Source organism: Melanotaenia boesemani, chromosome 8, assembly GCF_017639745.1.
Source record: "Melanotaenia boesemani isolate fMelBoe1 chromosome 8, fMelBoe1.pri, whole genome shotgun sequence".
Classification (NCBI taxonomy): Eukaryota; Metazoa; Chordata; class Actinopteri; order Atheriniformes; family Melanotaeniidae; genus Melanotaenia; species Melanotaenia boesemani.
Genome location: NC_055689.1, coordinates 15,619,640 through 15,643,147, shown reverse-complemented (window position 1 = coordinate 15,643,147; position 23,508 = coordinate 15,619,640). Strand labels below are relative to the sequence as shown.

Sequence of the window (23,508 nt, the reverse complement as noted above, 5' to 3'; positions counted from 1 at the left end):
ATTTAGGCTTCATTTCTTATGCTCTACTTTGGTTTCCTATATTTGTAGAACATAAATCTAGAAAATTGACTATTACGTCTGCCTTTCTTTAATAGTGGCTTCCTCCATTGTGCACACAATCCACACTAACATGATTTTCTCATACCTCTTTTAACCTCCTGAAGCCTAGTGACCTAGCAACCAAATGTCACACAGTTCAGCCAAAAATACCAAGACAAAGCATTACGTATTCTCCCCTAGCTCTGCTAAAAGTCTCATCACATTCGTGTGCACACTCACAAACATTATTTACACAACCAACGACTTATTACTTCACACAGATTTTGCAAACTTCCTTTGCACTTGCTAAAAGAAATTTGCACTTTGACACACAAGCAGCTCCAATCCAACTATCAAACGCTACACATGCACACTAACTGAGGCTCACACTCTCGCATGCATACTTTTATCCACACAGTACATGCATCTGCTTTAAAATCTGAGAGGAGAGCCTGCTTGGCAAGGTCATTTGCATTCTTCATTCAAAACTGATTTACAAGTTAAAATGACTGCAGAGGAAGCCTGAAAACAAAGTGCAGCCTGTGAGTAACACACCCAACCACATACGTCTACAGCCCATATAAAAATATACAACACTGCCCACATAGATATGGCTGAATAGTGATGACGACTGTTTATACAAACATAGTTTATATTCGATTCACAACTCCACTGCAGTGTCACTAGATATCAAGAGCTAAGTTTTTTTTTTGGGGAATGTTAATGAAGACACAGCCAGTAAATGTGATGAGATTCTTGTACTTTATGTAATGAGATAAACACTTTGTGGGAGGGCCTGTACTTTCAGTGGTAGACTGACATAATGTACCACCCAATTGCAGATTTAAAAGCATGCATTTTGTTTTCTATCGTGCTAAAAACAACACACTTTTCCTTAGCTATAGAGGCTTAAACATGTTTCCACATGGGGCTACAATAAATTGTATGAACACAGACAAGGGTTCAGCCCCCAACAGGATGTTTAGAAACATTTTACTTTGCATTTTCACTACTACAGGGGTTAAAACTAACACTGAAAACAGAAACCATATATATATATATATATATATATATATATATACTGTATATATGAACCTGCTGACTCTATGGATGGATTTGAGAATAAAAAGAACATTGATGGAACAACACATAGGCGTTGCCCTCAAGGAGAATAGTGGGTGTTTTAACACACTTGCACCTTGTTTTATTTTTTTTTTTTCTTTTCCTGCATTGTGCACAAACATGGCTGGTCTAGTGGCTCTCTGGTCTTCTCTGTGTCTGCGCCTCCTCTCCATCTCCTGTTGTTTTGTGAATAATGATAGCTGACGGTGATCAGCTGATCGGCTTTTCTGTCGCGAGTACCGTCTCTTTTGTAGCGTGTGTTAATTATTCAGATAAGGAGGAGGAATCTCGCAGTTTATTGTTCATATCAGCTCATATGTTATTTATTTATTAATTTTTTGTAAATACTGTTTTTGGCAGGACTCTTCTCGAACACAGTAGTGGACAGGTGATAGAAAGGGCATCTGATGTTTACCCAAGGGAAGGTCAGTTAACACTAAATATTTGTAGCATCGGCTCTCTCTGTTAATATAATTCAGTAAAAATGGGCAAATTTCAGGCATAGTTGCGAATGGCAGTTAATCATGATTAATCATAATTAAAGTTGTGATTATTCTGATAATTTTTTAAATCATTTGACAGCCCTAAATATATCTGTATGTATGCAAAAATTACAGATCATTTCTGTTAAATTTCTTCTCCACCAATTATTCACAATTTGGTACATGTTTTGTCTGCACTTGTCCATAAGGAGGCAGAGTCTGTCTGATGAAGCACTCTGCACTCAAGATTGTCATTTACAATTCCCTTTAAAAAATGAGGATATAAGGATATATGCATACACTAATTGTTCAGAGAGGTGAAGTATATAGGATAATATAACTCACTGATGTCCACCTATAAGGGGCTAATGTGAAACTACATCATATAAACCAATGCATTTTTAAGTAACAGCTTCTGAATGTATTGTACAGTGTTGTGACCATTGTGTGGGAAAAAAATAGCAACACTGGTAATCACTGAAACCTGCTGTCAATACAAATTTAAAATCCTCAAATGTTAGCTGCAGCAATTCACATACCTGCATCTCCTGTTCAATGCGCAGCCTCTCTTGACCAAGCTCCTCTTGATAGAACTGTGTAAGAGGAGAATGTATAAATGTACTGTATGCACTCATCAAAATTCAGTTTTAAAATTCATGTAGAAAGGGAACAAATGAACAACTAAAATGATTTCACCACACCATATATGCAGTGTCTGGTGCATGTCAGCAGCCCTTGTGACAGACATGATGCTGTTAAAATGAGACAGGAATACATATCCTGCTTTGAGAGGCAGGAGGAGACATTGTGGTCCTCTGGGATGCTGTAATATTATAAGACTATTTAAACTGTATAGGAACTTACTGAATCACTTCAGATATGGTACATAAGGGAGAAAAAAATTATAAAACTCATTTACTTAAAATCAAATACTTTTGCACAATTTTAAAGCTCAGTTACACATGTGTGACCTGAGGGGAGTTTTGATGTGTGGTGTATTTTAAAGCAAAAGGACATTACCTCAACATCTTTGTCCCTCTGAAGTAGAGATGAAGATAACTCCTGAACTTGTCCCTCCAGCTCTCCCACCCTGAGTGTGAGCGCTGTCTTCTCTCCACACAGCTCTGTGATGTGGGCATCCTTGGAGCGAAGCTCTTTAGTCAGTTCCTCTATCACTCTGAACACAAACAGAAAAACAGACAAAGGAATGGATTTATTCTGTATGTTTATATTTATAAACATACAGAAAGGATTTCTCTGGGTTCTGCACCTGTCCTTATTAGTGGTGGATGGGGACAGGATGACCTCTTCGGGGATGTCCTCCATGGCAGTATCTAAGGAGATGAGAGAGGCTTGGGATTGTGATCCAGCTAGCGATGCCATCCGCTCAGCCTCACTGCGTGCTAGCTGGGCCTCCTGCAAGACACACACAGAAACAGTTCACAGATTTGTGAAGATGAGGCAAGGAGTCTGTGAGTTGCACTTTTTGGCAGGGTGAGCAGACCAACCTCCTGCAGGAGCTGAAACTTTGTCTCAAGCACCTGCTGCATGTGGTCAATTTCCTGCTGTCTCGCCTGGCACCGTCTCTGTAGCTCTGCCTCATTGTGATTGGTCAAGCTCTCTGCTGTTGTGCTGAGCAAGACAAGAAAGTCAAAGTGCACCAAGTTGGAGATCAGTTTTTAATATAATTTTAGTTACCATAGGAGCACATCATGAACATTAAACTTACTGAGATATGATGACGGATCTGAAAGGAAGCAGATTAGAAAATGCAGCTGCAGTCTTTGAAACTCAAACTTCAGCACTAGTTTATAGGTGTGAGAAGAAACGCCAGTACATAAAGGTTTAGGTTTTGTAGAGCAGTGGATGGAAAAGGCTGCTATTCCTGTTGTAAGTAACTTTGAATTTGGCAATTTCTGGCTTCAACCAGTGAGTGTGTATGTGGTAAAGCACTCACACACAGTTCTAGATATGAAACTAGGGCTGGGCGATATGGCCTAAAAATAAAATCTCAGATTTTTTATAACCAACCGATTTTAGATTTTAATCAATTTTTTTATTTCTTTTACAAAACATAAATAAACTTATTAAAAACATTTATTTGTTTATACAGATGAATGCCAGCAAAAATAAAGCATATAATGTTATAGCTTTTCCACCATTCCACCAACGACTTCATATCTTACATAGAAATATGCGACACAATGCATCCGTGATCTCTTTCCATCTGGATCCTTACCATACAGGATCCACTGCAGAAATAATTCCCCTGATGAAGGTTGTCTCTTAACAAGGGTTTGTGGGTTACGTTGACTTCTGCATCTCACAGAGAGCAGCATTTCTCACTTCAGTTATACGCACAGCTAAATCCCAGGCGTGAGTGAAGGGTCACTTCCCTGTAAATCAGACAAACACCGTTCTGGTGTGGAGGGAGGGCTAAGTCTGCTGCTAACTAACTATGGAAAAAAATCCAGATTTTCATAAAAATAAATCTCCAGAAATCCAGGAAAATTCGATTTATTGATTTTATCAATCGCCCAGCCCTATATGAAACACAAACATTTTTAACTAATATATCATTTATTCCACTCATATATTTTTCTCTTCACAGTTATTAGCTGACTCATGGCCGCTCTATGGGACTGTTAAAGCATCTGTCTCTGCACTTAGTCAACGACCGCATCCCAGAATTCCTGCTCCCAGAATGGCACACGCCACTCTGCCGCCACAAGTCCTGTTCTGGATGCTATTAACACACGTTTTTAACTCCATCCACCACATGCAGCAGCTCAAATAACTGGGATATTTTGAACCAGTCTAAGCAATGTAAGGGTCTGTCTTATGGACAAGTATGCTTCTTGTAAAGTGCACAAGACCCTGGTCAAAGAGGAAGCAAGAAACAGAATCCACACCATTAAAACCCAGTTTCTTCATTCTAACAGCAACCACAGCTCACTAGATATACAAAAAGCTGATCTGAAGATCTTTCTATGTTCATTTATTTCTCATCCTCTTGTTAAATCAAGGTCACTTAAAGCTCAACATAATTTTATGAAGTGTAAATAGCAGCATCTAGTGGCATAACATCATGAATAGTAATAGCTGCACTCTTGCCTATTAACCTGCAAACCCCTACAGCAACTTAAAGGTCCAATCCACAACAGACCCATTGAAATTTTTTAAATATTTTCCAAGAAAGACACGGTGTCAGAAAGAAAAACTAAATTAAATGAAATGAAAAAATACTTCATTAAACCCTGTAGAGAGATCATGAATATAACAGCATTTACGCCCCATTCTTTGAGTTTCCCTGTTTTTAAGCATCTTGTTATAGGATCACACCAGCCTCAGTTTCTCAAACTTCAAATGGTGAGTTACAAATAAAAGAATGTTAACCATAGGTGTTAAGATGAAAGGGGCTCATGGTCCCTTGGCCCTTCTACTAAGCTGTGACAGCACTGCTTAGTAAATCTGGGTAAAGGCAGAAAGAAATATACACATCTACCAAAGTGCAAAAAACCTTACGCATCTCATAGAATTGTGGGTAAATTCTACCCCAGAGAAAAAAATGCCAGCAATGTTGCTGCTGCTAACCAGTCGACTGTTTCTGTCACACAACTGCAAAAGCTCTCTGAATGATTCAGTGTTTAACAATTTGCTGGTGAAAGTGAAAATCAGTTTTTACTTATTTGCTCTGATTTGCTGAGATGCACCTGAAAATAATTAACTTTGTATAACACCATTATTTTACAAATTTAAATAAAAAATATTGTGACATAGCATTCGTTTATAATGCGCTTTGCTTCATGTGTGCTTGTATATGTGTGAAATCAGCAGCCGCAAGACATTTGAGCTGCTAGAGAAATGAGCTGTTAACCACAGTTAGGACAGAGATATGCAGTGATTCAGGGCTAATCTCAAGCAGCATCACAGCACATCCATAGATAGATTAGCACAACTGCATGTAAACATGCACACGCACACACACACACACACCCCTTTCATGTTAGAGAGGAGAAGGAACTTTTTTTAGTGACACTTTCAAAGATAGGTAATGATGCTGGTGTACCAGTTAAACAAACTGTCTCTACAGTATATAACAAGGAAAGAGAAACTTAATGTATTCATACTAAAGTTGGCTTTGTGTTGTAATAATTATTTCTAGGTATCATTTGTCAACTTACAGGGCTTTGTCCACAAGGTCCTGCTTCTCCTGGAGCTCCTGCTTCAAGCTCTCTACTTCCACCTTCAGCTCGATGTTCTGCAACAGACGAAGAGCAACTAATCAAACAGCTAATCAGTCATGTGATCACATGATTATCTGTGTTAAAGGTGCAATAGCAACATAAAGGGTCATTCCTATCAATATTTCAGCATCGGTTTAGGTGGTTTTTGAATATTTTAAATTTTCAGAAAAACTAGAAATATCTTTTATCTAAAATCAATAGTAAAATAAGGGAAAATATCCTGGTGTGTTATAAACTTTAAAATGTAATAAAAAGGAATTGTTTTCGTATTAAAAACACAAAATAAAACTGTTTGAGGTGGGATACCTCATTAAGGTTCCCTCACTCGTTTGTCTTGTTCTCTCGGTCTTCTAAGTCATCCCATCTCGCCATCATACTGTAATCATCCTGCTGTGTAAATCAGGGCTGGTGGGTGTTTTGTGTCATCAGTACAGGACATCTGACCCTGCTGTCATAGCTGTTATATTTAGAGCTGGAGAATTTGCAGCAGCTCAGATACTCACTCATGAGGCCAAAGGCTGAATTCTACAGTTTGTTTACCTGCCAGAGGCATTTCAGGGGCCAGTAACTGCTCTCACAGTAGCTTATGTGGCAGAGGATTTTAACGGAGGGTAGGGTAGAGCTCATTCTTTCCATTCTGCCCAAAAACATGCAAGAGAGGTCAGTTATAGGTCTGTCTGTCTTGGTCTGCCAGGCTCAGATCAGATGCTGCTGCCACTGGTGGGTCTTTCTCTTTCCCATTACATTAGTTATCCCCATAATGCTCACAGCAACACGTCTGCACGTCTTACTAACACATGCATACCCACTGATTCTGCATGTGAGCAGTGTACTTAGTATACCAGTTTAAATTCTGAGGCAATTTTGTGAGAAATGACGAAGTGATCTTGTTTTTTCAAACAGAGAACCCCAAGATTCCAGATTTAAAGATGGCTACGCCCAGTACCACTTGCACTCCATTGTTGTCTTGATTAAAATTCTTTATAAAATATTTATGTCTGTTAAATTTCTAGCATAAACAGCAGCAAGTTGTTGTTATTGATAATTAAGGTGCGTTTAATTGTTTTTAAATTTATTTTCTTATTTTTTTTCATTGCTGAACATAGCCAGGGTATACATATACATTTGTAAAATATATAAACTGGGGAAATAAGTAACATATTCGTATAGCAAATTGTGGTGCGTTCTAGTTGTCTCATAATTCTGAGCAATCGAGAGTATGAGATGTCATTACCAGATAGATTCCAGCTGCAGCAGCTCAGAAAAAACGGATGCCTCCAGAACAGCCATCAGCCAAATCTGGCAGAGTTTGGTGGCTTCTGCTGGAGCATATTCCCGTTGTTCAGTTCAAAAGTCATGTCATTCAAGTTTGTTAATGGACACCACTGTGCTATACACGCCTATAACTCATCATCACTCACTCAGTGAATAAATTCTGGGTTTCTCTTATCCTTTGTCAGATCCTCAGTGTTCCTCCTCTCGCTTTTTGGTTTATCTGTTGTTAGCTGAATGCTTTCACAGAGGATTGTACTCAGTTCACACTAATATGTGAAAACTAAAACTAAAAGGCTTGTAGATTTAAACTGGTCAAGGACTTTTAAACAATTAAAATAAATAATAAAATAAAACTAAAAATCCTTTTAATGATAATATTTTTAACTCTGCAGTACCATCACTTTATAAAACAGACCTTTCGCAATTATAGCGTAACTGCAAAACTGACTAAAACAACTAAAAATATCACTTAGAACTGTCATATTATTTCTATATTGTTTTTCAATCTTCTGGTGGGGTTTAATTTAATTCAAGGTCAGCAGAGGACTGAAGCCAATCCCAGCCACCATCGCATAAGAGGCACGTATACCCTGCACAGATTGTTTTACACAAAATGAAAAAGACAAGATCACCAACTCGAAGGAGGTGATTTGTTAGATTTGAAGCAAAAATGTGCCAGTCAAAGGCACCAGTTTCACTCATCTAAAAGATAAAATGAAGAGAAAAAACAGTAATTATCAATACTCGCCTTAGATATTACAGAAATAGTGCTAGGAAGTAGGAAGATATTGTATTTCTGTGTGTGTGTGTCAACAACGTGGTTTATAGAAAGCCATCTTCCCATCCAAAAAAACAGCTCTATATTTAGATACCCATCACTGTGCACCTGCTACTTTGACTCTTCCTGGCTTGGGGACCCTCAGCAACAGCTCCACTTTTAACCAAGAGGAGGGAAATGTCTGATAAGACTAGCACACATAAACTAAACACACCTGTGTGACTGACAACCTGATTTTGAGGTATCATCATATATTATTGTGATTTTGAATTTAAAAAATTTAATAATTATAAATTTTGTCAAGATCTGATGAGTGATATGACAAAAAAAAGAACAGAAACCTACCAACATGTATAATTATGTATGGGTTGTGTCTTGTGGACCCTCATCTCAATACATGTGATAAATAAATCAGTACGCTGAAGCCTGCTCTATAAATAGAGATTCTCCAGCCCTCAGCGAGATCACTATGTACTCAGGACTTACACACCTCCTCTGTACTGTGTTACATTGAAATGTTTCAGGGAGAGGACAGTAATTCTCTGCTATAGTCAAGATACGCAGCTAAGGTCAGGTAGCAATGATGGAAGAAAGATTTAGTTTCCAATAAAGAGTGATTTTACTCAATAACCTTTAGTCATGCAGAGTGAGAGATTGTGAAGCTCCAGGATTAAACTTCAGTTGCATGTCAGTAAAACATGGGATCAGTTTACTCAATCACTGCTGGTATGCAGCGATAGTGAAAGATAAGTGGAAGAAGGCTCAAGTCTTGTTTGGCTGGATCAGGGAGCCATTAAGTTTTCTTCTATCAAAGAGTTATTGCTGATCAGAAGGGATTTAGACTAAAAGGACGGAGAAAGAACAAGTTTTAAATGCTGGCTTATCATAGCCTAGCTTTTGCAAACAGACAACAGCTGAACCGAGTCACCTTATTGTAAATGCAGACTCTTCATGCAGACAGACACAAAACACACATAGAAACTGAGCCCAGCCCAGTGTTTTAGTGAATAATAGCTTTATCTCTATGCATAAACAATAACAAGTATTGACATGTTATTGCTTTGCTTTTCTGACCTAGAGTCAAAATGTCTCAAGATTTTTTTTAACAAAGTAGAAAATGAAGCAAAAAAAAAGACAAAAGAAAAGCACCCATACATATACGTAGCTAGTCCACCTAGACGCATTTAGTCTCCATATTGTACATTACCATCTCCACCCATAATTAAAGTCAAGCAAAACAACAATACAATGATTTTACCATCACTTTACGCTAAAAGCAGCTGAAACTGTGATAAGAGACCTAATGTATCAATATCACAATATTGACTTATTTGACACCTTACTGGGTCAGCACTGCTTATGTGTAACTAATGGGACAAAAACAAAAAGTATTATTCTCATCTGGTTGCATATGGTAAAAAAAACTGTCAAATGATGAAACATTTTCTTGAGATAAAGATAACAACTAACTTCAACCAGATGAATGACTGGCTCATACAGCTCCTTGACGGAGTTGGCCCAGGTTCAAATCCCAGCCTTTTGCTGCACATCACCTGCTCTGTCACTCTCTGATCCCTCTAGCCCCCTTTATCTTCTATGTATAGTACAACAAAGACCAAGAGAGCCAAATAATCTTTAAAAACAAACAAAAAACATATAACTATTAACCCAATAATTGAAAAGATGCTAAAGCAGCACAGGAACAAAACACCAACTAGCATCACAGCCTGAAGTACCGAAAATGTTGAAATGTTGCTATTTGACGTGTGTCAACATTTTCTCAAACCTAATAGAAAGCAGTTATCGACTCTTTCACACAAACAAATAAATATTTACAGAGAATTAAATGAACTGATGTTTTAAAACAAATAAATCCATAATGTGGCCTCAACACACACATGTAAAATACAGGTTTAAATGAGCCTTGTTAACTTTAAATTGCCTGTTTATTATTTATAGTGATTCTATGACAAATGCTAACAACAATAAAAGAAAAACAGACAAATGCTCACAAATTGTTTTAGAATCTATATTCACAGCGAAAATGATAGTACACAGATATACAAGTATGAAACATGTTCCCATATCGATTTAATTATGAAAATATATACAAATACTTCAAAAACCTAATGTACTAGTATAATATGTATATGAAACTGATGTCCTTTTTAGTTCTATCATACCCAAGGTCACAATTTATTTCACACAAAGACAAAGTTAAAAGGGCTTTATATTTGCTGCTAGTGTAAGTCTTTGGTCTGTCTTACCTATCACACCACATTTCACACTTTTTTCATCACATATCACACCTGTTGTTTTGGCTTTTGCCATGACATCATTACAAAGCTTTGGTCCATTTATAGATGAGTTTCTCAGAATAAAAACACCTACTAAGTCGTTAGAGCAGTTCTGGTATATGATTAGCTAGGACTTGTGTCCATGTTTAAGCATGGCAGAACTGACAGGTGGTCAGTCACACTGATTATTTCTTTAAGATCATCATTTTATTTGTCAGGGAGATGTAATCCCTGCTTAGGCCTGTGTGACATGTGACAGGTAACATAATGTTCAGTTGGTCTTTTCTCTTTTTGAAAAATAAAGATTGTAAAACAATTTGTGAGCATTTGTCTCTTTTCCTATTAGTGCTGTGAGCATTTGTCTTGTGAGTATTTGTCTGCACACCGTTGTAATCATTTAAATTCCCTATTACTGATCCCAGTATGTCAACTCGAGCTGTACCATTTCAGTATCCCTGCTCTCTTTGTTCTAACACAAATCTGTAAACCTCACTGCAAGGTGTTGTATTTTTCTGTTTATGAAATATGGGATTTGGGTATGTTGCTTTGGTGCATTTACAAATAGAAAATTAACTAACAAATAGTTCCAGTCTGACCTGGAATCTGATGTCTGATTTGTGTGACTGGTGCTAGCTAAATAAATACATTTAGCACTGTTAATATTTATAAAATAAATAAATACCCCATCATGCTTATTCACACATAACTGATTTTTATTCTCTTTTTTTTATATCATGGAATAATTTCTGATGTAGATGTAGAAATAGTTTAACAGATGCAACGGGGTTCAAATTTAATCCATTAAGTGAGATTAAATTGATTAAGTTTAACTAGTGAGAACATCACAAATCCTGGTCTCTATACATTATAGCGAGCAAAACTGAGGAGCTGCAACTGGCGGGAATTACTGCATTAAACAAACATTAGCCTTTACAAGGCAGCTTGATCTTAGTTAAACAAACACCACATCAGCCAGATTAGTGTGACAGCTGGTTCAACAAACAGAGGAAATAAAAATCATCAAGCCTTATTAAGATACAATCAGACTCTTGACTGAATAAAAAATTCAGTCAGACATTTATGTTTTCTTAGTAAAAGGACCTTTTTCTGATAAAAAGCAACTACCTATAGCCCCATTTGTCAAAAGGTAGAACTTGTTCTACTCACGGTGCGGTATACATCTTCACTGCTCTCCTCATACTTCTGCTGAATCCTCTCCTCCAGGAAGTAGATGCGGAGCTTGAGGCTGAAGTTCTCCTTCTTCAAGTCATTCAGGTGCTGTGATAAAGTACGGTAACTGTTAGACATGACCGTCAAAGAGCACCGACACTGCTTGACATGTCCTTTATAAATCAGAAAAAGGCAGCCACTCTGGACCAGTCCGTGTCATGGGGGGATACGGGGTCCATTTTAAAGGACAACAACGGTCAGCGCTGGTCCTCGTGTAAAAGTCCTGTAACTGTCAGACATGCTACCTCCTTATCCATATGAACATGCTGTCCAAAAAAGACAATTATTTACAAAGTAGCATCCCAGCCTCTAAAAGACTACAGGTACACAGTCTGCAAAGCCACACACACTAAAACTGACACATTCACACACACACACACAAGGGTCTTTTAGGGCATTTGCAGTGCAGAGGGCTACTCTGCAGCCCAGCAGTCAGAGATGCAGCCGTGTCAGCTCCATGGTGTGTTGTGGTCTGCCTGGGGAAAGGACAGGAGCTTATTTTGCTGGAGGAGACATCCCTGGAATCCCAGACTGCCAGGGGAGATGGGTGAAAGTGGAGAAGAGGTGGGGGAGGGAGTAGGAAGGGGCAGGCAGAGTTTACAGGCCCTTGTGACACAATATGAAAAGAAATCTCACCTCTTTGGAAGAAAAAACAAACAAAAGGAAAAGGAGATAGATGTGATGGAGGATGATGGATGTAAGTGACATTCTGCCCTGTTTTTTTTTTTTTTTTTTTTTTTGCTTTCTAACTTTTAGATGCACTGTAAATAAATAAAATCTATTTAATATATTTTTGTAACTGTCCTCTTTGATATACTTTATAACTTGTTCCTCATCAACTTCTTTCAAAACACTTTAATCTGCTGAATTAAGATAATGTGATATTGCCTTTTCTCTGGTCGTTTGCACACTAAACCAGTGTTTCTCAATCCTGGTCCTCAGGGACCGCTGCCCTGCATGTTTTAGTTCTGTCCAACTCCAGCACACCTGATTCAGATTAATTGAACTGCTTGTCAAGTTCTTTGCATGCCTGCTAATGAGCCATTCATTTGAGACAGGTGTGTTAAAGAAAGATACCTCTAAAACATGCAGGGCAGTGGTCCCCGAGGACCAGGATTGAGAAACACTGCACTAAACCAATCAATCAGTTTCTTATTTACAGATCGACTGCTGATACAATGAACAAGTTTTCACATCATGAGTTATCTGATTCACATTATCACGTTACATTTACATTGCCAGTAACAGTGAACCACCACATATGGGCCTACAGAAGCTCTATGGAGCTTTTATTCCATAGATTTCCCTTATGGTTCAGTCATAGTAATTTTTGTGTATGTAGTAGTAACAGGCAACAATATGAATAACAGAAAACTAAAAAACTAAATAAATCAAATAAAAAGCTCCGTTAAAGACCCAGCATCCTAGGGTAGACAGGGAAAAGTTAGCATCAAGCTAGATTTAGCTAATTAGAAAAGCATGTATCATCAGTGAGCTAAATACGCAGCTGTTTTCAGATCTAATAACAGTTAGTTAGTTTGTTGAAGACGGATGAGGAGTGGTAATGTAATTAAATACTAATGCAACTGCAACACTTTGCTGTTGTTGTGCCAAGTATTGGGGAAAAAGATCACGTTTCTTCTAAACTATACACAAAAAGTCCAGTCTTCTTTTTTATCTGCATTTTCTTTTGTAATAAGATATCCTGATAATGACATCTGTGTGTCATCTAGAGAGAAACACATCCACCCAGTATAGACCTCAACCTACTGAGAGATAAGTTACATAATGATCACAGGAAATTTCCACAAGTAAAATTCAGCATAACGTGCATATCAAACGCAGGAACATGTGCATTTTACAGGGGGTCTTTTCCACAGTCACCCCTGTTTGATCACAGGAACTAGAGACTAAAACGAGTCCTACGGGTGAAATTTCAGCCCCCAAAAACAGCCCTGATAAGGAGAGAATATTTTATAAGCTATACTGAACCTTTGATGTGGGGCTTGCAGCATTTCTGACTGATAAAGTAATCCCATTGTTTTATTTCTACCTTTCAGTCTCAGTCATCTTCGCCTTAATCACAGTAGCTCATAAAATCTGTTTCATTATAGCTCTACAGCAGAAATAGTTGTTATTATTTATAAATACCACAAAAGCTCTTGGAAAAACAGCCATGGTTGATTTAGGTTCTGGGTGCTCTTGGTCGAAAAAGCAGCTATAGACGGAAGTGGGCACAGCTAAGATGACATAAGAAAATAAAAATAACCATATTTAGACAAGAGTGCACTGATCGAGTGAATCTAGCCAGTGACATTGTAATAACTTAAAGGACAAATTTTATTGACACACATCATGATGGAGGTTCATGATTTTTTAAGTCAATTTGAGTCAGAGGTATTTTGGAGACAATGTCTATAGTAGCTGTGTTTCTTAAGTATGTAGAGATATAATGTATTTATTTATTGAAATGAACTTTTTCCAAGAAAATTGTTGTATTGTTATTGCAGTGCTGCCTGTCATTTCAACAAACTTGCCTAGTCATTAGCACTTTCTGGACCAAAATGGAAAAGTTTGTCATGTAGTTGGATGCATCAGTATACTATAATATTTGTTGCCAGGTCTGTGGTTGAAAGCAGTAACCAAACAGTTTGAAAGATTTAACAATGCTGAGGAAAGTTCCTTGGATTACAAGCTCTGAGTTCTTTTAGGAGGAGATTATTCTACATCAGTATCGAAAATGTCAGTGTCAGAAACTGTTGAGACAAATGCTAACCAGCACTGTGAGACTGATAGGAGCAGGACAGACAAGTAAATGGAAAGAAGTTAGAAGAAATAGGAGATCTAGGAGCTGTGAGTGCTATTAATAGGGAGGTGTCCTGAATCACGTAGAGTGGTGAATCCCTGCATGTCCCTCAGAGAAAAGAGTGAACTGAAAGTAGCTGTAAAGCAAAATACTGAAAACCAAAGAATAACAAACTTGTATGATAAACAAACCAAGACAGAGTAATTACATCATTTTTAGATCTGGACGCATTCAGTGAGCGTGCCCATTGTAGTGTCACATTACGTCCTGTTGCTAAATAATTCAGAGTAAAGATAGGCTAGGCGCCAACTCCCGTCTCGCTGTAACATTAGGAATGACATCATATACACAGCCCGTGTTTTTTAACAACTCCACAGGGTACAGCCTCTCATACATTCACATGCTTCAGTTCTTGATCAAAGACTAATAAATAGGCGTAATAGTGTGCAAAAATGTGTGTGCGTGTGCAATGGAGTGTTTATGTAAGCTGTAAAAGTGACACATCCATGGAGGGCAGCTGTGTAAGTGGCTCCAGCTGAGTAGGTGCTCTTTAGTTCGTGACTGGTTTGTCACACCTCTTTTTTTTTAACGGGGCTCAGCTGCTCCTCCTACTCAGCAAAGTTTTATTCTGACCAAGTTGTTCATATCTGAAGATAGTTTTAGAGATGAATGCTTAAAGTGTGCATTGCAGAAAATGCCTGTGAAGCTATGCTATATTTTGCAACATAAACTGAATATTTCAGACTCATTTTACTTGCTATACTAGCTGATTGTTTTACAAACAGCTTAAGTTGCTGATGCTACTGGCAACAATTGGATAAAATATACCAATATATATTGGGTTAACATCACGGCCATGAACATGATAACTACAAAGTTATTATACATAACAAATTACAAACAGTATGAGACAGCGGCAGACCGACTGACAAAGGGATTTACAATGCCAAGTTTAACATTCCAAAACCAATAATATGGCAATACTTTGACAGGATTTTCTTGGGGGAATACACTGATATTGTTTAAAGTTGACCACAGTTACAATAAAAGTAATTTGTTTGGGAGCTAATGTGACACTAAAGTGTGAAGATGGGTGCTCAAAGACACAAATGTGTTTTCACCATCAACTCAAAAAAGCTTAGTAATTATCTCACTGTATGAGGTTTCTTATTAAATACATACATGTCACACTTAAACCATGTATATGTATTTTTAGCCGCTTGCACCAAGTAATTCTCTACAAGAAAGCAATTTAGGCAAATTCAAACATTTTCCTTGAAATGACTCTGTCATTGGATTGTGGATGCAGCTATAGAGCCATCGTTTTTATGATACTGTCTACACGTTTTCTTTATCAGCCCAGCTAGGGATATATTAATTATGGGTGTTGGATTTAATAATTTCAACAATCCATCGCGATACGGACGATCATCGATGCAGCAACAACACATAATTGATTATAATGATGTCACCATATTTTCTTTGTGTGTATGGCTGATGTAGCTGCAACAGCTCGGCAGATCGTTTTTACACCTTCACTTAGGAAAATTGTGAAACTAAGCAAACTCTTACTGGAAATACATTCACCGTCTCGGTGAAATAGTAACATTACGCACGTATAAATATGGGTGAGTTAGCTTATGGCTAACATCTATGGAAAATACAATTGGCCAGCTAGCAGTTAGCATGCGCGAACGGACTAATGGGATTAAAACAACTTTGTCCATCAACAAATGTTTACCTCAACAATATTCTCTGTGTTCCATTACAAATTGATTAAGTACTTCCAGCAAATGTTTCTGGCCATAAAGTAGAACATGAGAAATACAATCCTAACTTCCATTTTCTGTCTGAACTAACTACGGAAAGACTGAAGGGATAAATTCATTGCATGAAATCTTTTTTTTTTTTTTTTTTTTTTTTTTTTTTGTGTCGTCACAGAATAGTAATGATGTTTCTTGATTGGAACAATAAAGTTCAATCACGAAGTTGAAAATAATATAATTGTTTACATGTTTATGGTGTTTAAATTAAAATGGATTTCTGAAATTATTATAAATATACAGGGAGTTCATAATTATCTGACTGCTTGTATTCATTGATGAAGAAAGTAATGTGCAGTGATAGAGATAACAGAGGATACAACACATAGTGATGCATTGCTGAATCGAATTGAATTGAACTGAATCAAATCAAATCAAATCAAATCAAATCAAATCAAATCAAATCAAATCAAATCAAATCGTTAAGATAACCCAATATAACCAAGTCTGGAGACCAGTGAAGATGCACAGCCCTAATGTAAATATTAATTTACACATCCATATTGCACACTCTCGTTTTTAGACCCATAAGAAAAAACAGTCTGTTTAGAAAAAACTAAGCTGACAAGTACATGCAGTGATAAGAAAAAAACAAACAAAAAACACATTACCAAGGTACATGTTTATTTTAGCTAATCTAAATTTGAAATATCACTGCAGCTCTGAAAATTTCAGGACATAATCTAAAGGGGGCAGCATGTAATGAACATTCAAATGGCCACTATGACTGAATGCAACAGATAATCACATCCAAGGCAAGCGGGTGTGCAAGCTGATAAAGAGTTGCTGTTCATACTGTGGCAGTTGAACAATAATCACAAATAGATAGAAAACACTTATTCTGATTGTGCTACAAACAATACATTGTTATTTCCACAGCATTCCTTGCACAAAGAATCTCCTGCTGCACTCGTACACGCACAAAAGGCAGCTGAAGAGAAAATTCAGACTGATTTGTCCAAAGATTGTCTGGAAATACTCTGCTGTCCATGGGTACAGCAATAATACATATGAGACTTGAAACCTAAAGTAGGCCACAGAGTACCTGGAGGCAGATTAAAATAGCAGGAGGTTTCTGGGTGTTTTCCAGCCAACATTCTCAGCTGGAGATGCTCTCTTTTTTCTGTACAGTCTGTTCTTCACACAGTTTGGATTTGGGCATGAATTTTGGGCTAAACTTTGCGGAGTCCCTCAATTCTGAATCTACTGTATTTGTAGAAAAGATATAGAGCCAAGCCACAGGATGGCAGTGTAGAGCACTTTACATTTTACCCCAATACACGTATAAGAACAAAATAGTTTCAGTCACTTTGAGCTCATCCTTCTAAAACAAACAAACAAAAAAAAAAAAAACGATCTCACCTGTTCAAACTGCTTGAGTGTGTGAGGCTGGAGAGGAGGAGAGTTGTCTGTTTCACCAGAACACAAATCTAAACAAGACAAAAAAAGTTAATTAAAAAAAAGTCACAAAAACACAACATATAAAAAAAAGCTACAGCATGTCTCTATCATATCTCTATCAACAAAAATAAATACCTGTCATGTGACCTGTGATCTTGAATGAAGACTCCTCTTCCACAGTACTGTCAAAGAAACAGCAAAATGATCACACAAAGGCAAGATAAATATAGCAAGAAGAGATAAAGTGACTAAAAAATCCATTAAACAAACAACAACAACACCTGAAACTCTGAAACATTACCACTGTGAGAACAGCTCATAAAATAAGCAACTAGCAGCCTTACTTTGTGAACAAAGAGCTTTTCTCACTGTTATAATACCTCTAAAATCTTTTTACTAAAGCAGTGTGATCTCATTTGCACCTCAGTAGGGGAGTGGGAGTCATCAAGGAGTCTCAGCAGGGGAGATATGAGGTGGTGGAAGAAGCATTATGAGGGTCAGGGTTCAACTGACCCCAAATAGCTGCTGTTATTCTGAACAAAGACTTGGAGTTTACAAAACAGTTAAAATGTAGTTTTCAGCTAACTTTAACCAGAACCGATTAGACTGCAGGATAATACACTAAATAATAATACATTTTTTAACAGAAGACAACAAAAGTGGAATAATACATAATGTCAGTGGTCATGACATAAACCCTCTATTACTTCTGTTGCTATAGGACTATACCAGCCTAAAGTGCACCCCCAGATCAGTCAGTGCATGGTAAATTCCTCTAACAGCTGCTGCTAGGCCATGAAATGTAAAGACAGTTGCTGCATGCCACATTTTTAAAAGTTCACCAGGTGGGTAAATATTCTACAATGCAACATTACTGTGTTGGGCAGGGCTGCACATTTCACAACTGTTTTCTTAATGCAAACACCAGTGGGGTGGTCCATATGGTCACAGTGTCCCCTGTGTGTGGGAGGGCTTGGTGATGCAGTAATCCACATATTATACAGTGCACTGCTCAGAGAATTTTAATCAGGCTGTCATAATTAAATAATCATAATATGCCTAGTATTGTGAAGAACGTTTGTCAAAAACATCTAATTATATTAAATACCATTTTTATTATGTAGTATGAAGGTAATAACTGAAGCCTAGCTAAATGAAGTGTCTCTCTGGTTCTCAAGATGCAGAACTAGGACACTTTAACATCCTTCCCCATCCTACATCATCAAAATTAATGGTTTTTATCCCAAAGTTGGCCGAAAAAAAATCACCCGCTGGAAGAGCAAGTTTAGTCACAGTAAAACTGAAAACGTTTTAAAATGCAGGAAAATACAGTCATTGCTCCCATCAAAGTCAAAAGCGGCCTCAATAGCTTTGCCCTCCGATCCATAGACATGCAGTGTAGTGCTACATCCACATACTGTGTGCAGAAAATGGCCTGCTGTATGATAAGCTAAACAATAAATGGTTGGAAATGGGTTAAATGGTCCGATTCAAATGAAAGGAGGTGGTTTACTTTTAAATACGGGTTTTCCGTCGTGTGTTGTATTAATACAATAAAAGTGCCCAATGAGTGCCTGTCTGCCGCTGCGGTGTCAGCCCCAGCTACACGATTCATACACAGCCTTACCTCTCTGACTCTCCCCAGATTTGCTCTGGTGAAGATGAGCTCCAATCCATATAGGCTGCTCCTTCGGTCAACGGGCATCCATGCCGCAAAGCCACTTCCTTCAAATCATCCGTCCATTACGGACGTTTTACTGAAGCTGCTGCAATCACACAGGGACATGTTATCTGCAGCGGTCGCGGCGCCGCACAGCTCAGCACACCGCTCAGGTTAGGAGGGGTGTGTGTGTGTGTGAGAGTGCGAGTGTGTGTGAAGGATGCGCTGAAATTGCAAGCAAAGGGGTTACCGAGCCCCACAATAGAGAGCAGAGCCCCTGCTGTTCGGAAGGAGGACGAAAATGATTGAACAAGACGGAGTTTTCATAGTGAGACATATTCTTTGATTCAACAGGAAGAGGTAGATTTTTCTAAATAATAGCCTATACATATAAAGTTGGTTTCAAAACTGAACCTATAGCCTGTTAATCGAGCTTGGAATAGCACGAAATCCGGCTAAATAATAATAATGAAAATATGCTAATAATGGAGGCTTGCTTTGCACAAATTATTCATTTAGCTATAATGTCTATGTATCTGTGCATTGTGACACTGAAATCACCAAGAAAATAACGGTATTATAATCTGCTTAATTATAAAGTAAACCAAAATGCAGAAGCATCAAGTAAAAAACTATGTTGGCTACATCCTCTTGGCTCTACAGAAATGAAAAGTATATGCTACTAATAAAAATGCACAATGCTTAGAGAAACTGTCAAAAACCAAAGAGCTACATGTCAAACTCTGCAGGCTTCAGTCGGTATGTTAAATGTTTAAGTTAATGCCAGTACAAATAGAACAAGACAGTCTATGTATTGCGTCTTTGGAAGTGTTTTTAGGAAAAAGCCACTCCTCTAAACATGGCTGTACGTCTTTAAATAGCAAAAAATTGATTTGAATCTGAATATCTCACATTGATCCCAAGCACTGCAACAAATATACAATAGAACTACTGAAAAGAAAAGAAAAGAAAAGAAAAGAAAAGAAAAGAAAAGAAAAGAAAAGGATGCGAAGAGGGTAATAGCTTTAATAATCTTGTTAAAGGTGCCAGCGCTAGTGAGTAGTTGCTTCTTACAGCTGAAACAGTTTGGGATAAACTGTTCTAAGCCTAAACAACAACACAAGGGACCTCTGTGGAAAACAAACAAACAAACAAAGAAAACAAACAAACAAACAAAAAACAAAAAAACAAAACATTGCATTTCTATTTGTTTCAGCAGAGGAAAATTACCTGTGCTTCTCTCATGCATGAGACACAGTCCATGAGGCGGACTGTGGAATTTTTTTTTAATCACAGCGCCCTCCTCTGGGCTGTGGTTGCAACCGAGACACTCTGCAGTGCTCTGTGGTGCGAACCAGTCAAGGTTTTTACCCACCTCTCTGCCAGTGGCAGCTGGGTTTGTTTCTTGTGATGCTCTGCAGGATTAATTGGGTGATGGATGAATGGATGGATGGACTGAGCTTCATTCATGTTCCCTTTAACAGCTAGTAATAGGAGTGTTATCACAATAGTACTCTTCAACAGTTATAGGAACATGCTGCATGCAGAAAGCGTGAGAACAGCTGTTTCTATGTTCAGGACCTTAATAATTGAATTTTACAATACAAAAGCTTCTGTCCAGGGTTATTCCAGGCTTTGTTCTTGCTAATAGCTGTTTGCATATCTGTACCTAAGTACTTTTTTCTTTTCATATAATTTATACAGGAACAGAGCTTTTTCAAAAACTAACCAAGTTAAATATTTATGAATGATCTAAACAAGTATGTATGATTTACAATGTCCCTGTCTTTTTTAAAAAAAAAAAAAAAAAAAAAAAAGATAAGCAGAGAGAACAAGGAAATCTGCTCTTGGTACACCAGTGCTACAATTACAACTATCATATGTGCTGCAATGGATATGTAAATATGTAAGTTTTTAACAGAGAACAATTAAATGCTAAAACAATAATTCTGGAAATGAAATGTCATATAAGGCATGTTCACGCTGATTTTTGTTTTTTTAGTTGCCAATAAATAGTATTCTAAATTTAAATAATTTGTAATGACTATAAAAAGACACTAGATGTCCTTGAAGGACCACTTAAGAATGTAGTCCTGATGAAGCTAGAGCTTATCTTAATTCTTACAAGATAACATATTTTTAGCCTTACACAGTAATGCTATTTCACAGTCACTTATTTCACATCCCTGTCATCTCACTCATCATACAGTAAAACACATACAGAAAGTCTGCATCAGCAGGATGTCTTTATTCTCATTTTATCCTTTCATTTTAATTTGACTAAGTCATCTTCCCAAAAACCACACGGGGTCCTGTCCTGGTGCTTCGCGGTTCTGTGGAGATGATCCAGATGGCTGGAGATTTCATAAAGTCCCTGTCAACCATCTTCTTCTCCTCTGCCAGGGCCATTGCCTCCAGTTCAGGGGAGGTTTCTGGGGCCCAGTCTGCCATGAACTTATCCTTGGCTTCACAATAGTTCACCACCACTTCCTCAGGCTGCTCCCCAAGCATACAGTCTGGACAATGCAGAGGGACAAATAAAGACGAATGCTAAAGAAATGCACTACCAATAAGAATACAGAACAACTTCCTATGTTAAAAAAAAAAAAAAAAAGCAACAGACCTGCAAAGTCATGGATGAGGTCTTTGATGAGATGGCCAATAATGGCATAAAGAACAGACAGCACGATGAAGACAGCTATGAGCAGGTACAGAACATATGTAGGCAGGTGAATGGAATCCCGAGAAGGAGGAATGTAAGACTCATAGAGCACAGTACCATCTTCGTCCTTCTGGCGAATGACTAAGCTCTCCAACGGTACATCCATTGCTGTGTGATAGTCTGTGTTGTCAGCTCGTGAGTCCGCCTAATATCTCAGTGCTATTGTGGCATTAAGAAGCCAGCTTGAGGATTTAATCTGACAGCACATTCAAAGCAAAAATATAAGAAAGAAGTAATGTGTTTTCAATCTTTAAAATCAAATAATATCCTATAACCTCGCATAACAAGCTCAGCAGCTAGAATGAATAAAAACTCTTATAGCAAAAATCCTCTAACGCACTGGCTGTTTCAAGCTTTTGGCCAAACTTAAAAATATACAAGTTAAATTGGAAAAAAATATATGTCTCACCATAGGGAATTCTTCATTTTGCCTCCCTGTACAAACTTCCAGCATGTGTGTCCATGTCTGAGCTGCAGACATGGACAATGGATAAGCTGCAGGGACTTGAGATAGTCTGCTGAAGGTCAGCAGAACACCTGCACAGACCAGATCTATCTATCTATCTATCTATCTATCTATCTATCTATCTATCTATCTATCTATCTATCTATCTATCTATCTATCTATCTATCTATCTATCTATCTATCTATCTATCTATCTATCTATCTATCTATCTGTCTGTCTGTCTGTCTGTCTGTCTGTCTGTCTGTCTGTCTGCCTGCCTGCCTGCCTGCCTGCCTGCCTGCCTGCCTGCCTGCCTGCCTGCCTACCTACCTACCTACCTACCTACCTGTGTGAAGGAGAGAAAAAGTCCTGGACCAGATAACATTGGGGGCAGACTGCTGAAAAATTGTGCAGAGCAATTGGCTGGCATTTTTACCTTTATTTTCAGTAAGTCAGTGCAGCTCTGCAGGGTCCCTCGTCTTTGGAAAGACTCCATTATTGTACCAGTGCCCAAAAATAAGAACCCCAGATCTCTGAATGATCTTCGCCCTGTTGCACTTACCTCCCTAGTCATGAAGACCCTGGAGAAGATGATAAAGGCTGAGATTTTGGGCTCAACTCAGGGCGCCTTAGACCCTCTCCAGTTTGCATACAGAGCAGGGAGGGGTGTTGAGGATGCGGTGAATACCGTCCTCAGCCTGGTTCTTGGTCACCTGGAGGAGGCACAGACTTTGGCTCGTTTGCTTTTTGTTGATTTTTCTTCTGCGTTTAATTGCATTCAACCCCACATTTTAGCCCATCATCTTCTCAGCGCACATAACCTCGACAAGGGTTTAGTGAGCTGGTTAGTCGATTTTTTAACAAACCGACCACAGAGGGTGAGAGTAAATGGTGTTTTATCAGATGTGCTTTTATCCTCCACAGGCTCGCCCCAGGGTTGCGTCCTTTCAGCACTTTTATTTATTTTATACACAAATGAGTGCAAGAGTCAGCATCCAAACAATCATATTGTCAAGTTTGCTGATGACACAGTGATCGTGTCATTACTTAATTCCCTGGACACAGATCACGGCCCGGCGGTGAAGGATTTTATTGATTGGTGTGAAAGCTCATTTTTAAGTATTAATACTTTTAAAACAAAAGAAATGTTGGTTGATTTCAGGAAGAACCCTCCACCAAT

General features: G+C 38.0%; 2 protein-coding genes across 2 annotated transcripts in view; both read right to left on the bottom strand.

Annotated features, from left to right (window-relative positions):
• Positions 1-19,302, bottom strand: part of LOC121644102 (myomegalin-like) — a 43,632-nt gene extending 24,330 nt beyond the window's left edge. The window contains exons 1-9 of the mRNA XM_041991812.1: positions 19,128-19,302; positions 17,636-17,682; positions 17,462-17,529; positions 11,408-11,518; positions 5,828-5,904; positions 3,152-3,275; positions 2,914-3,059; positions 2,664-2,820; positions 2,183-2,236 (exon numbers count right to left, since the gene is read on the bottom strand). Coding sequence (XP_041847746.1) covers positions 2,183-2,236; positions 2,664-2,820; positions 2,914-3,059; positions 3,152-3,275; positions 5,828-5,904; positions 11,408-11,518; positions 17,462-17,529; positions 17,636-17,682; positions 19,128-19,177 — 834 coding nt within the window. The 5' untranslated portion in view covers positions 19,178-19,302. The remainder of the gene's footprint in view (positions 1-2,182; positions 2,237-2,663; positions 2,821-2,913; positions 3,060-3,151; positions 3,276-5,827; positions 5,905-11,407; positions 11,519-17,461; positions 17,530-17,635; positions 17,683-19,127) is intronic.
• A 2,133-nt stretch (positions 19,303-21,435) lies between these two features.
• LOC121645029 lies at positions 21,436-22,058 on the bottom strand. Its single transcript, XM_041993300.1, has 2 exons — positions 21,784-22,058; positions 21,436-21,676 (listed from the first exon to the last, which is right to left on the bottom strand). Exons 1-2 carry the CDS (start codon positions 21,986-21,988, stop codon positions 21,441-21,443), a joined length of 441 nt encoding a protein of 146 aa, XP_041849234.1. The 5' UTR covers positions 21,989-22,058; the 3' UTR covers positions 21,436-21,440.
• Positions 22,059-23,508: the final 1,450 nt, after the last annotated feature.